Genomic DNA, 13,700 nt, shown 5'->3' with positions numbered 1-13,700 from the left:
AAAGCAACATCAACAATATTTAGAGAATTATTCAAAGATGAATGATTCTATTTAGACGACGACACCAAGTTGATCCAGATGGCTGTAGTCCAAAGAGACCTTATGCTGCCAACAGATTATAGGTTATCACTGAAGATGAAGTTCAATTAACTGTGACAAGTGTAAAATTGAAAATGCAACTGATTTAGTAAGAAGTGCTATGGTACTTCACAGTTCATATTAACTAGTCGTTTGCTCGTTGTGCAGATATTATAAATTTTTATATTATTATTTTATGATATTATTTTATAAAATAATATTTCAAAACAAAATATTTTTTTAAAAAATAATTTTAAATTCAAACTAGTAATAAAATATAAATCCATATGTTATTAAACTCAATTGCAATAAAAATAAAATTAAAAATATTAATATCGACTATCATATATTATTAATATTCAATAATAAATTCTATTTTAGAAACTATATTTTTAAGAAAATAAAATTTATTAAGTTGATTGACGATGGTAATAGTAGTGATTGTGGAAGAAAAACATTCAATACCCATATCAATTTTTTAAGTGATAAAATATAGTATGTCAATTATGTTATACGATTACTATTTTATAATAGTATTAATGATTTTATTACAATTATAATAAAAATATATTTCATTGTTGAGAAAGAAAAGGATGATATTTTTAAAGATATTTAAATGATTTATCGTTTAACTTTAATTTAGTTAACCAAATTGAGTTCGCTGTCGGAGACCATGCATTTTATGCTTAGATATTAAAAAAATAATAAAAAATAAAAATTTTAAAATATAAATTATTTGAAAATAAGAGAAATATATGAAATAAATATTATGCTGATTGGTTTTTATATAAAATAGATAATGAAAGTTTTGTGGAAAGTAATAGGAAATCAAGAAATCATAATTAAAAATATAATAAATTATATAGTGACACTTATCAATTTCTTATTCATTTATTTTAGAGTCTAATTATATATATATATAATTAAAAATACTTATTACAAAATTAAATATATTATTTCTTCTCACATTTTATAGTAGTTAGTAAGATACATATGTATTTGAACATATAGTTAATTTTTAGTTTTAAATTTTTTTAATTATAAATTAATATATTATATTAAAAATATTATAAAGAATTAAAAAGTCTTAGAAAATTTAAAAGCCATATATAAATTGTAATAATAAAAATAATAAATTACATTTATTATGAACATATTAATTAGTAATATTATTAAATATAAAAATTAATTATGTTATTTGTCCATCTCTCATCAATTTATTTTAAAATCTAATTATCTATATATTTATATTTATTTATATTTATTATTTACTAATGATAAAAATATAATTAAAAAATATATTATAAATTTAAATATATTATTTCTTATATTTTATCGTTAGAAAGATAAATATGTTTTATTTTTTTATTGATTATTTTAAGAATATAGTTAGTTTTTAATTTAAAATTTTTTTAATTATAAATTAATATATTATATCAAAAAATTGTAAAAAATTAAAAAGTCATCTACTAATAATAATAAAAAAAATTGAATTTTAAATATTTATAATATATAGTATAAATATATTTATAATTTTATTTTCATATAAAATAATAATTAATATATATGTAATAAATATAATTTATTATTCTTTAATCTCTAATAATTTTATTTATATTATATTTTTTATATAATAATTAAATTTTTTATATTATATTTTTTTATTATAATAAATTTTTTATATTATATTTCATAACTCTCTAAAATATTAGAACCATTAATATTATTCTGTGATTACATACGAGTGACAGGCCAATAAAAATAAATTTAATTTTTATAATTTTAAATATTTATATTAATTAATTAATTAATCTATTTTTTATTAATTATTTAATTCAATCTTTCTTATATATATATATTTAATAATAGTTAAATAAATTTATGATTAATATTATTTAATTAGAATATTATTATAAAAATATATTAAAATTAATAAAATATATTATAAAAAATTATTTAATAAAAAAATATAATTATTAAGTTAATATAATATAAAAATAATATATTAATTAATATAATTATAATATTTTAATAATTAAAAAAAATTAAAAAAAAATAAGGCCTGGCGCCACTTTAAGTGGCGCCAGGCCATTTAAAAAAAAAAAATTATAAAAAAGTAATGGTCTGGTGCCATTATAAGTGGCGCCAGACCATTTTAAAAAAAAATTAAAAAATAAAATAATGGTCTGGCGCCACTTAAAGTGGCGCCAGACTTTGGCGCCTGTCAAACAGGTGCCAATTAAATTTTTCGGCTGTCACATGTCACTCCAACTCCAAATCCGCAAATACTCTTATACTAACTCTAAATTCGTAAATAAAAAATTTTTCACCCCTAAATTTACAAAAAGCCCCAAATAATGGCACTATTGTAAATGAAAGAACACAACATGAGGCTAACTATTGGTGCTAGACAAGTCAAATAGTTTCAGCAATAACAACACTAATTTCATTTCCTCATCAAACAAAATTATCCCATTAATAGGGGCTAACGACTTATCCAAAATGTAAACTAAACGAAGAAGGATCACTTCGAGAAGCTGAAAATGCTCGAAGGCAAGTTTCAAAGATACGAATGACTTGGAAGGTATAGATATCACAATGCATTTACTATAACAATGGCTAGTCTCTTTACATAATTACCCTATTTTTATAGGAAGATGATAATGTACTTGACCAATATAGGCACAAGTCTTCCTAGAAATCAAATCCTGCCTTCAATGTGCAGAGGACTCCCAACTCCCAAGACCTTAGATACAATGCGTGTTCCAGTCTCTTTATGAAAAATTATGACCATCGGAGCTCTTATGCTATCTTATTATCCCTTGATTGCAAAAAATCTCTACTTTGAAGTTTAACTAGAAAGATCCTAAAAGTTTATCATGTCAGCTATGTTATTGGATTATATGTCACCAGTAATCGTTGCAGGAGCATTTCCCTGCTCCAAAATGATGGAATCGGTTTGAATCCCTTAGGATGATTTGCCTTCCTGTAATTTTTGATACAAACTTCATAAAAACATGGCAGTCTCCACAAACCCGAATATTCTTTATAATCCTTATGGGTCCATGATGCTTTTTTATCAATCCAAATGCAAGAGCAATTTTTTCACATAACCAAATATTGTCTTTAATCAGACAATCATAAAGGTTATGATTGAGCATAACAGAAATTATGTAGAGGATATTGAACAATCAATATAGAATTTGTCTCTCTCTTTGAGAGAAATATCTTCTAGGCCCCTCAATAAGTGAGAATGAGAAATGCATGGTCGTGCTCAAAAATGAATTGATAGTGTGATCAATATCATTTGAATTGACATTGACCATGACTTATATTCAAACTAGATATCGTGTGACAAAGGGATTAATACATGTTCTATTTATTAGATTTTATCGGACTATCGATACTCATATTAATTAGGTAATCATGTCTTGCTAGAAGCCGCTTATGATTTATGGGCCTAGTGGGACTAGGCCTATTACCAATTAATGTGAGCCTATTGGGTCACACACAAAAGAATGTTTTTGATGTGCTATGTCATATTAATGAGCTAAAAGTCCAAAGCCTATTAATATAATTAATAATAATAAAGTGTTATTATTATTAATATTAATTATTTATTATTATAAGATAATAATATATAAAAGGATATGCAGTTTATCTGTAACTGTTATAGATAAAGGACTCTATCACATAAGATATTTGAGTATTTGCGAAATTGTGATAGTTGGTTATGAACAAAACTCTATCACATAAGATATTTGAGTATCTGCGAGATCGTGATAGTGGGTTATGAACACAACTATTTCACAAAAAGAGTTATGAGAAAATAAAAGACTAAAAATAAATAAAAACTGCTTCTGCAAAGTGGAAGTTACGTTTTTGAGAAATTCGTTTTGAGTTGCAGATCGGGAACACATAGTTTATCCATCTTGAGAGAGCTAGCACTCTAGTAGGATATAAGACGTTCGTGTGGATACCATAGAGGGTATTCGTTGAAAAAGCAGCACCATTAGTCCGCAATAGTAGTTTCTCGTCGAGTCTAACAGGTTAGTCTTGTATCATTCTCTTCGAAATAAATGAAGTACACAGATCCCGAGAAGGAAACATAAATTTTTAATTTTTCTGCTGCATGTTTAGGTTGTAGTAAATCTTTGAATTTCCTAACACCATAGAAACCACTTTCTCAACCCGAAGGTACGATAGAGGAACCATCGGAGGAAGAATGCGTACGTGTAACTCAAAAAGTTTATAAGAAGAAGGAAGAAATAAGGATGACCCTAGAATAGCGAGTAAATATGACAGAAGCAGTGAAGGTGAGAAATAAAGGCCAAGCCCTATATTTATATTCGAAATCAGACATTAATAAACATTCAAAGCACCGTGTTTTGGTAACCCAAACGACAATAGCCGTCAAAGTACTTCTGAGACATCGCGCGCACATGTTAAGCATACTTATGATAGCTCCTCGCAACTCGAAGAGAATTAATAGGCTCACACTTGGCAATAAAGCGGTGAACACGATTCACTCCTCTGATCGTCATAAATAATCTTCAGAGAAGTGAAAGGACATCTAATAACATATAAAAAATGGGACCACTAAAATCATGACATGTGTACACGGGATTTGAAACAGACGTTCAAACCTTTCTATCCAGTTCGACTGGGCAGCAGAAAATCCGATCTGTGGAATATAAAGATCTGATCACCAACACTCCTAATTTTACCAAAGCCCAATGCCTAGAACAAACAGATCGACATTTTCAAAGCCTGTACCACAAACGGAAATTAAATATGAAGACCACCGACTTCAGTAAAGGCCAAGCAAAATATAATACAGTCCGAAGATGAATGCAAACCTTAATCGGCCTCTTCAAAACTCTAAACGGATGGACAAATCTCTTATGCTAAAAAATAAAAAGTGTTTCAGCACATATGGTTACACTGTCAGTATAACAATGGACACGGTCAGGCCATGTTAGTGTCGGCATATTGCAAGCCTTATTATTTAAGCCAATCTCTCCAGTGTTCAAATAACAAGGTGAATGACGCCTTATGGTAATCTCCAATGTTCAAAGTAATGAAAAGATTAAAGTAATAGAGTTTAAAGTAAATGAGATTGATTTTTAGTGCTTTAAGATACGTGCATAAAACATGTCGGATCGGTATTTATATAGTGTAAGAAAATGATCCTCATTCGAAAATATCAAAATAATAAGAGTCTCTTTATAGATTGGGTGTTTACTATTTAGTGAAAAATAAGTGGTCCACTATTCATGCAATATATATAGATTTATTATCAAATAAAATGTTGACAGTCTACTTATATAATATACAAGAAACTCCAAGTGTTTAAAACTCTAAATTAAACAAAATCTGAAAAAACGTGATTTTTCTTTCCATGTTTTCTTTATGAACTGAACTCAATCAACATCAAAACATAAATTAGCTAGGAAGCAGTTTGTCTTTAAATTTTTGTCGTTCTAAGTGGCCTTGTTTCACTCCAATGATTTCTTCCAGTGGTGAACTCTCTGCAATCAGGTATGCTTAGACTATCAAATTATAAGTTTATGCATGCATATGGATCAAGATCTATAGAGTTTTAATTTGATTTTTTTGTAATAAAATTGAATTCAATTACAAAAAAATATGTAAAAATGACAAGGAATTAAATTATTTAGCTTCAACATAAATAGCTGTTATTGGGATATGCTTAAGTAAATATACGTAATTTAAATCTGCTTTATTTTTTTTTGAAAGCATTTAAATCTGCTTTATAAAAGGCTATTTTTAGGGCTCCAATGGTGCAATAATTAAGTGGAGATTTTGCAGCTGTGATTGTGAAGTTGGCATTTTCTTGGCAGCTTCCCTTTTCTTCCTTCAGAAGAGAAACGATAGCTTAACACCGACCCTAATCTTGACTCTTTCCTTCCTTAGCCTGTTTTAGTTTTAAACTATATTTTCAAATATATATTTGATCTAATCAAAATAAAATGAATTTAAATAATATATAACTGGATTTGATATATATTTAAATTAATACCCTTGATGTGTGAAGATTGTGTTTTGATTACCTATAATGTTTACAGAAATAACTGTTTAAATATTAAAAAAAAATATTTTTAATGAGTATATTTATAAATTTTCATATCTTCTAGTTAAGGAATATTAAAATTTTAAAAGAAAAAATATCAATAAAAAGTAGATTGTTATATAGTATTAATTACAAATATAAAAATAAAAGGGGTTTATATAATTTAAGATAAATTTGAATTGAGTTTAAAATGAATTAGATATTGAAAACAACCAATAAACTTTCATGAGTTCACGTCCAAACACATACAGATGTAGCAAGTCTTCTCCATTTCTAAAATTCTGAACCAAACCAAAAACCTTCAAACTTGAGACTTCAAATTAAGATGCATTCTAGTTGACCTCAAGTCAGCGTCTTTTTGTTTACGTTTTTTTTCTTTTTCTTTCTTTTCTTTTCGTCTGCCACGTTTTCTAGGATTAGTAAGATGCTATTCTTTTTCTAGGATTATTCATTGAGACCATTTGGGTTTTCAAGATTCTTCCTTGCATTTGGTTTTTCTACTTCCTTTTTCTTGTGATGTAAGTTCTCTCTCTTTTCTGTGTTTCCATTGATGATCTTTTAACGTTTTAAGAATAAAATCAGATTAATATCTCTTTAGCCTATTTTATTTCTTCTTACCGTTGTGTCTTTCTCTGTTGGATTTGGGCAGTTGATCATATATTTTATATACATGAATCCAGAAAAAATGGACAACAAGAAGAAGGGGAAGACGATAATGGGTAGAGGCTTAGTAGACTTGGTGCTTTCTTGGTCAATTGAGGATGTACTCAATAAGGATCTTTACAAACCACAGGTTAGCTGTCTCTTCTTCTTCTTCTTCTTCTGTTTTTCAGCATTGTTATTCAAATTACTTCTCTTAGTGATTGTTCGAATGAAAATTCCTGATCGGGAATAAATGAAGGGTTAATGTGAGTGATTAAATTGTAATATCCAATTAGCTAATTATTTTGATACGTAAAGCAATGATTATTTATATAAGCCTATAAAAAATAAATTAATATCTAATGAGTTCAACACTCTCTTCTATTTTCAAATATATATATTTGATTTGCCATTGCTAGTGAGTGGTGCAACCTCAAGTGTGAATCTCAGCATTGTCGAAATCTTATTATGTGTAAACAGGTGAATAAGATTCCAGAGACATTCACATCAACATCACATTACCTGAAGACATTCATTCCCCCACTAGTTGAGGAAGCTCATGCTGATTTGCTTTCTAATATAGAATCACTTCCTCGAGCACCCACAGCTGAAATATACTCTGTTCATATATCCTCCAAGTTATATAAACCTCCAAAAGACTTGTTCTACGTGATCTTACTCAAAAGGAGAGGGACAAAGGTTGATGCAGGAGCATATCAGCCTCAGGTTGGAGATGTTATTGCCCTTACATATGTCAGACCAAAATGTACTGATGATTTGTGCAGATCCCCACAATCCTACCTTGTTGCTTATATTCATGGAGTCAAAAGTGAAGATTCTGATAAACTCTCAATACTATCATCAAAGCCCATCATGATTGAACAAGATACGCAAAAGAACAACAAGAAACAAACTCTTTTTGCTGTTTATTTGATGAACTTGACGACAAATGTTCGTATATGGAGAGCATTAAACTCAGAGTTGGAAGGGAAGAACAGGAACATCATTGACAAAGTCCTGCAAAGTAATTCCAGTGTAAGAATTGTGTTCAATTTCTTATTTTAGTGAACTTTTTTTTTTCCAAAATATTGTGTCTTCTCTTTGATAGTTATCTATGTTAAACACAGTTTTACGTTTTGCTTTTCATGCCTTAGATATATAAATCCAAAGGTTAAATAGTCAATGTCACTGCTATATTTATTCCGGATGTTCAATTTACCCTATTTTAAAGTTTGCATACAATAACTTTCTTTATTTTTATGATTTTTGAACTAAATTGAGTTCAATTTGAAACTTTTGGAATTTAGACACAAGATTAGAAAATGGACTAAATTTTGTAGGGGTGGAGATGCATTTACAACCTAACATATCATACATTTAATTTATTGCAGGGTTGTGAGAAGTGTACCATTTGCTCATCTGTAGAAAAGAATGGTGTTTTTTTGTCACATGTAAGAGATATTTCCTGCGGCTTTGACTTAAATGACTCGCAAAAAGCTGCTGTTTTGAGCTGTATCGCTGCAAGTGGATGCTCTCATCAGAATACTGTCAAATTAATATGGGGTCCTCCAGGAACTGGGAAAACAAAGACAGTTGGTTTTCTGATATATGCACTATTTCAAATGAAATGCAGAACGCTTACTTGTGCACCAACTAATATTGCAGTGTTAGAAGTGGCAGGCCGTGTCCTGAATTCAGTTGTCAAGGATCTTGAGTATGACACTTATGGGATTGGAGATATAGTTCTATTTGGAAATCAGGAGAGAATGAAAATTGATAATCAGAGCGAACTTGTGGATGTATTTCTTGATAATCGTGTGGAAATACTTACCAGTTGTTTTGCTCCAAATTCTGGCTGGAACCATAGTCTGGCATCCATGATAAGTTTACTTGAAAACCCTGAAGAACAGTACTTCATTTACTTGCAGAAGTACACAGCTGAGAAGGAAAAAGAGGATAAGAATGGTGAAAAGGAGAAGATAATTAACCAGGAAAGGAAAGATGAGAATTATGATCAAAACTGCAAAGGAAAGAACAAAAGATACGGGAAGAAAGTATCTGTAAATGAAAACAAAAGTAAGGGAAAACAAATGGCAAGTTTGCATATCCAGAAACATCAGCAGAAATTGGAAGATAAGGAAGAAGAGCTTGGAAATGGCTGCTCTAAAACCGAGAACAAGAAAATTGAAGAGGATGAGGTTAAAAAATGCAATCCTTTGACAAAGGAGGAATTTGTACAGAAAAGTTTCAAATCCATTGGAGAACGGTTGAAATTCTGCATTGTAAATTTGTACACACACTTACCAACTTCTTTCATTCCATTGGAGTTGGTGAAGAACATGATCAGAGCTCTTGGTTTGCTAAGATCGCTTGAAGCTTCATTGCTTAGTGTCAACACTGACAATCAGGGGTTAAAGCAGGTCCTCAAGGAATATGAGGATGTAGAAAGCAGAATTGGCAACTATACGAAGCTGAGAAACAAAATAAAAGAATGTCTCGTGACAATAAAGTTACTTTCTCAAACGTTCCCAGTTCCAAATTTTGCTAATAATACTTATGCGATAAGAGAATTTTGCTTGCAGAATGCATCCCTTCTTTTCTGTACCACATCAAGTTCCGTTAAATTGCATGGAAAGGGAAGGAAACCTCTGCATTTCCTGGTTATTGATGAAGCTGCACAGCTTAAAGAATGTGAATCAGCCATTCCCTTACAACTCTTTGGGCTTCAGCATGCTATTCTTGTAGGAGACCAAAAGCAATTACCTGCAATGGTCAATAGCAAGGTTGTGAGCGATGGACATAATCCTCTTATCTTTTCATATAGTTGAAATGCTTTTACATTCTCTCGTTGTAATAATTTAAATGTACTATTGTTAGATTTCTGAGGAGGCTGGTTTTGGAAGAAGTTTGTTTGAGAGGCTTGTGAAGTTGGGATACAAGCAGCACCTCCTCAATATTCAATATAGAATGCATCCATCCATAAGCTTATTCCCAAATAGAGAGTTCTATGGCAAGCAGATTTTGGATGCTCCAAAAGTCAAAGAAATAAACCATAAGAGATGTTTCCTGAAGGGAAATATGTATGGTTCCTATTCTTTTATAAATATAACCCATGGGAAAGAGGAATTTGATGAGCAACAGAGTTTGAAAAATATGGTTGAAGTTGCTGTGGTTGCTGACATAGTTGCAAATCTGTTTGAAGGTATCATTCCAACCAGGCAAGGACTTTAAGGCATTTTATATAAGTATTCATTTGGAAAATCTCTGACATTTTTGTTTCTGCACTACAGAATTCATTGGCAGAAAGAAGAAAATAAGCATAGGTGTCGTATCTCCATATAAGGCTCAGGTTCATGCAATACAAGATAAGACTCTAAAATACAGTTCAAATACTGAGGGGGAATTCTCCGTAAATGTTCGCTCTGTTGATGGTTTTCAAGGTGGTGAGGAGGATGTGATAATTTTCTCTACTGTTAGAAGTAACAATAAAGGATCAGTGGGTTTTCTTTCAAACTGTCAAAGAGCAAATGTGGCATTAACACGTGCAAGGTACTGATTCAGAATATCAGCAGTTCAACAATTTTCCTTTCCTCCTCTTTTCCCTGTTTTTGATGTTGAAATTATAAAGTTCTGGTTTGGCTGTGCAGATATTGCCTTTGGATATTGGGAAATGAAACAACTTTAAGTAAGAGTGGCACCATTTGGAGGAAACTGGTCAGTGATGCCAAGAAAAGGGGATGTTTCCATAATGCTGATGAGGACAAGAGATTGGCTCAATCTATTATCACTGCACTGCTAGAGCTTAATCAACTTGATACTTTACTGCAAATGGATTCTCTTTTATTCAGAATGGCAAGATGGAAGGTGCAAATCCCTTTTTTTCCTTTGTTAGTTTTATATGATTTTTCCTTCCTAAGCTTGACATTTTCTAGTCTAATAGCATGAATAAGAGAGCCTAGAAAGGTGCTCAGTTCTCAACTTGGATTTTAATTAGTTGGTGGTTGTGTTGAAACTTTTGCAAAACAGCCCTAGTACAGCAAGATAGCTGAACTTCACATAGCCCTGGAACTAACCTGAAAATTTGAGATGTTCTGATACATAAAACAAATGTTTTACAGATATTAAGCATTCATTGTGTTTACCTTCATTTGAATATAGGTTTTCGTCAGCGATGATTTTCGGAGATCTATGGCAAGAATTGAGGATGTTGATATCCGTAAGCAGGTGATTTCTCTCGTAGCAAAGCTTTCAAATGGTTGGCGTCCACCTGGCAAGAAGAATAAAATAAGTATGCGTGATGAGACTTCTCAACTGTTAGAGCTATACGGGGTTAAGGAGCAGCTAACAGTTGCTTGGAATATAGACATTTGCCAAGAGAATTCATTTCAACATCAAGTGCTGAAGTTTTGGGATGTTTTGCCTTCATCTGATATTCCAAAGCTATCACAGAGTCTCGACAACTTGTTCAAAACTTATACCAAGGAAAAGATGAATCTCTGCAAATATCAATGCCTGGAGAGGTAACCAGTTGATTCAATTACATTCATTTCTTGTATATCTCAAATAAAAAAAGTACCTAGTTTAATGCATCTGCAAACTATTAGACCTTAGTGTATGAATACTAAAGATTCTATATATTATGTGAAAAAAAAGCAGGAACTTGGTTGTACCAATGAGATGGCCAGTGAACCCATCTGGTGCTGAAGGAAGTAGCTCTGGAGCTGATCTTTTGCAGCTGCCAAAATCATTTGCATCACTCACTATAAGAGATGGATCAAGTTCTTCCGGCACAGCTCACAAGTATGTATAAAGTTGGATTTCTAACATTCATGGTAACTGTTTGATTGTTTGACCCTGAGAAAAATAGTAATAGTTTGTGGAAAAATTAGCTAAGTTCTTCATTTTTTTGACTGATTATTTTGCATTAACATTATTGATCAGAAACCAATTCAAGTACAAAATGAAGAAAAAAAATTCCAGATGATAAGGATCCAAGATGAGGTGAGTTTTTTCGTTTTCTTCCCATCTTTTTCTTTGCCTTCCTAATGAAAAATTTCAGCAATTTTCAATCTTTTTGAAGGATGATGAATAGAAATGTAATCTTAGATTGGAGTTTTGAGGAAACGAATTCAGAAATGTGATTATGCCTTTTTTTTAGTTGAGGGAGGGAATTATTAAAGAAAAAATAAAATCAATTATAACCCATACTTAAAAAATAGTCAGATAATAACAAAAAATTATTATTATTATTATTTTACAATCCAAAGTAACACACAAGTATTTAAATTACACATAATTTTTAGTTCTAATTATGAAAAAAACCTAAATTCATTGCACCGAAATTAACACAAATAGTTTTTAATCATAATTAAATAAAAAAATAAGAGAAAAAATGGAAAAAAAAAATATTTACCTGTAAAATGAGGGAGAGAGCAAAAATTAAAAAAAAAAATCTATTTAATTTTAGATCGTGTAATAGGTATAGGTAAGTTATATTTACTTTTCAAATGATAACTCGTAAACAAAAACTTTGAATGATTAATTTTTAATTAAACTTTGCACATTTCATAGCAATGAAATAATTTAAATACTTTAATTTGAATCATAATATAAAATTATAAAAGATTAGAGAGATTAATAGGAAATTTAAAAAGTCAATTAACGAAAAATAAAATTTCTTATATTTATTTAAAATTTTTTAATGAATAATTAGAGATATTAATAACAATTTGAAGAAAAAAAAAAACTTTATTATGTCTATTAAATTGTTAAAAAATTGGGAGCTTAGAACGCCTAATAAAATAAATTAAAGTTATTAATTATATTATATATGTAAATAAAGTTAATGAAGCCGCCTCCCTCCTCCTCTCCTCTCCTCTCCTATCCTCTTCCTTCAGTCACTGTGAGGCCATAAATAAATGCTCACTTGCTTATGATGCCAAATGCAGGCAGCAGACTTGTGGCGTGCCCATCCTATGAATATCTATACAGAAAGAGGAAGCTGCTCTCAAGTCTGAATTGATGCATATGACCTCCAAAATAATATAGGAAAATCATTTACAAAGCTTAGAAGGTGAAAGTGAAAAATGAATTTATGTTCTCATACGGTTATTAGATTATCATACAGTGACATAGTTCAAGAGTAATAGTAAGAATAATTATGAAGTTAGCAATTGCACTTACTTTTTGCCTTGAGATTCTCATTATCATAATTTCAAACATCAAACATGCACTATGAACTTGAACTCGATAAATGAAAATTTCAATTAAGATGAAAAAGAGCCATTATCATGAAATATGCTGCTACCGTATATAGAGCAAACTACTACTGATGAGATTATTACCTTCGTTGGGCTTCCAGACTTCAGCTATGAGGTTCTTGCATGGGCTATTGTCGTTTGCTCTCTCTCATCAGCTACTAAATCATTTAACCATTTGCTCCTTCTCATCAGCTACTAAATCATTCTCTTTGAAGAAAAATCCAATCCATGAAAAAGGTCCACGAACAAAGAGGTGTGGTGGAGACCATGAGATTACTTGGGGCACATAATAACAAATTACATAATACCTAAACCACAAACCTTAAATCCCTCACTGCAATCAAGAGCTTAGCATCATCCAGTATTCACCACTTCCATATAAAGCAGCATCAACAATATTTAGAGAATTATTCAAAGATGAATGATTCTATTTAGACGATGACCAAGTTGATCCAGATGGCTGTAGTCCAAAGAGACCTTAGGCTGCCAACGGATTATAGGTTATCACTGAAGATGAAGTTCAATTAACTGTGACAAGTGTAAAATTGAAAATACAACTCATTTAGTAAGAAGTGCTATGGTACTTCACAGTTCATATTAACTAGTCGTTTGCTCGTTGTGCATAT

General features: G+C 30.4%; 1 protein-coding gene across 5 annotated transcripts; it reads left to right on the top strand.

The window, feature by feature from the left end:
* The first annotated feature begins 5,486 nt into the window (after positions 1-5,486).
* Positions 5,487-13,049, top strand: LOC110600175 (probable helicase senataxin). 5 transcript variants are annotated; one of them, XM_043957789.1, is made up of 12 exons: positions 5,577-5,619; positions 6,615-6,690; positions 6,822-6,965; positions 7,295-7,849; positions 8,206-9,597; positions 9,692-10,016; positions 10,105-10,363; positions 10,462-10,678; positions 10,973-11,334; positions 11,471-11,614; positions 11,756-11,815; positions 12,763-13,049. In XM_043957789.1, exons 3-11 carry the CDS (start codon positions 6,843-6,845, stop codon positions 11,796-11,798), a joined length of 3,420 nt encoding a protein of 1,139 aa, XP_043813724.1. In that variant the 5' UTR covers positions 5,577-5,619; positions 6,615-6,690; positions 6,822-6,842; the 3' UTR covers positions 11,799-11,815; positions 12,763-13,049. The 5 variants fall into 5 exon arrangements, with proteins under 5 accessions (XP_043813726.1, XP_043813729.1, XP_043813724.1 ...); XM_043957791.1 differs by lacking the exon at positions 6,615-6,690 and having other exon boundaries at positions 5,487-5,619; XM_043957794.1 differs by lacking the exon at positions 6,615-6,690 and having other exon boundaries at positions 5,537-5,619; positions 6,853-6,965.
* The last annotated feature ends 651 nt before the right edge of the window (positions 13,050-13,700 follow it).

This window comes from Manihot esculenta, chromosome 1, assembly GCF_001659605.2.
Source record: "Manihot esculenta cultivar AM560-2 chromosome 1, M.esculenta_v8, whole genome shotgun sequence".
Lineage (NCBI taxonomy): Eukaryota > Viridiplantae > Streptophyta > Magnoliopsida > Malpighiales > Euphorbiaceae > Manihot > Manihot esculenta.
Note: the sequence above shows the minus strand (reverse complement) of the source record. Positions and strands in the feature narration are given on the sequence as shown.

Excerpts from the sequence above, each read along its gene's own strand:
- LOC110600175 (XM_043957791.1), top strand. The coding sequence starts at position 6,843 with ATGAATCCAGAAAAAATGGACAACAAGAAGAAGGGGAAGACGATAATG. Across the intron at positions 9,598-9,691 it reads CTGCAATGGTCAATAGCAAG|ATTTCTGAGGAGGCTGGTTT; the intron begins GTTGTGAGCGAT and ends TACTATTGTTAG. Across the intron at positions 10,364-10,461 it reads GTGGCATTAACACGTGCAAG|ATATTGCCTTTGGATATTGG; the intron begins GTACTGATTCAG and ends TTGGCTGTGCAG.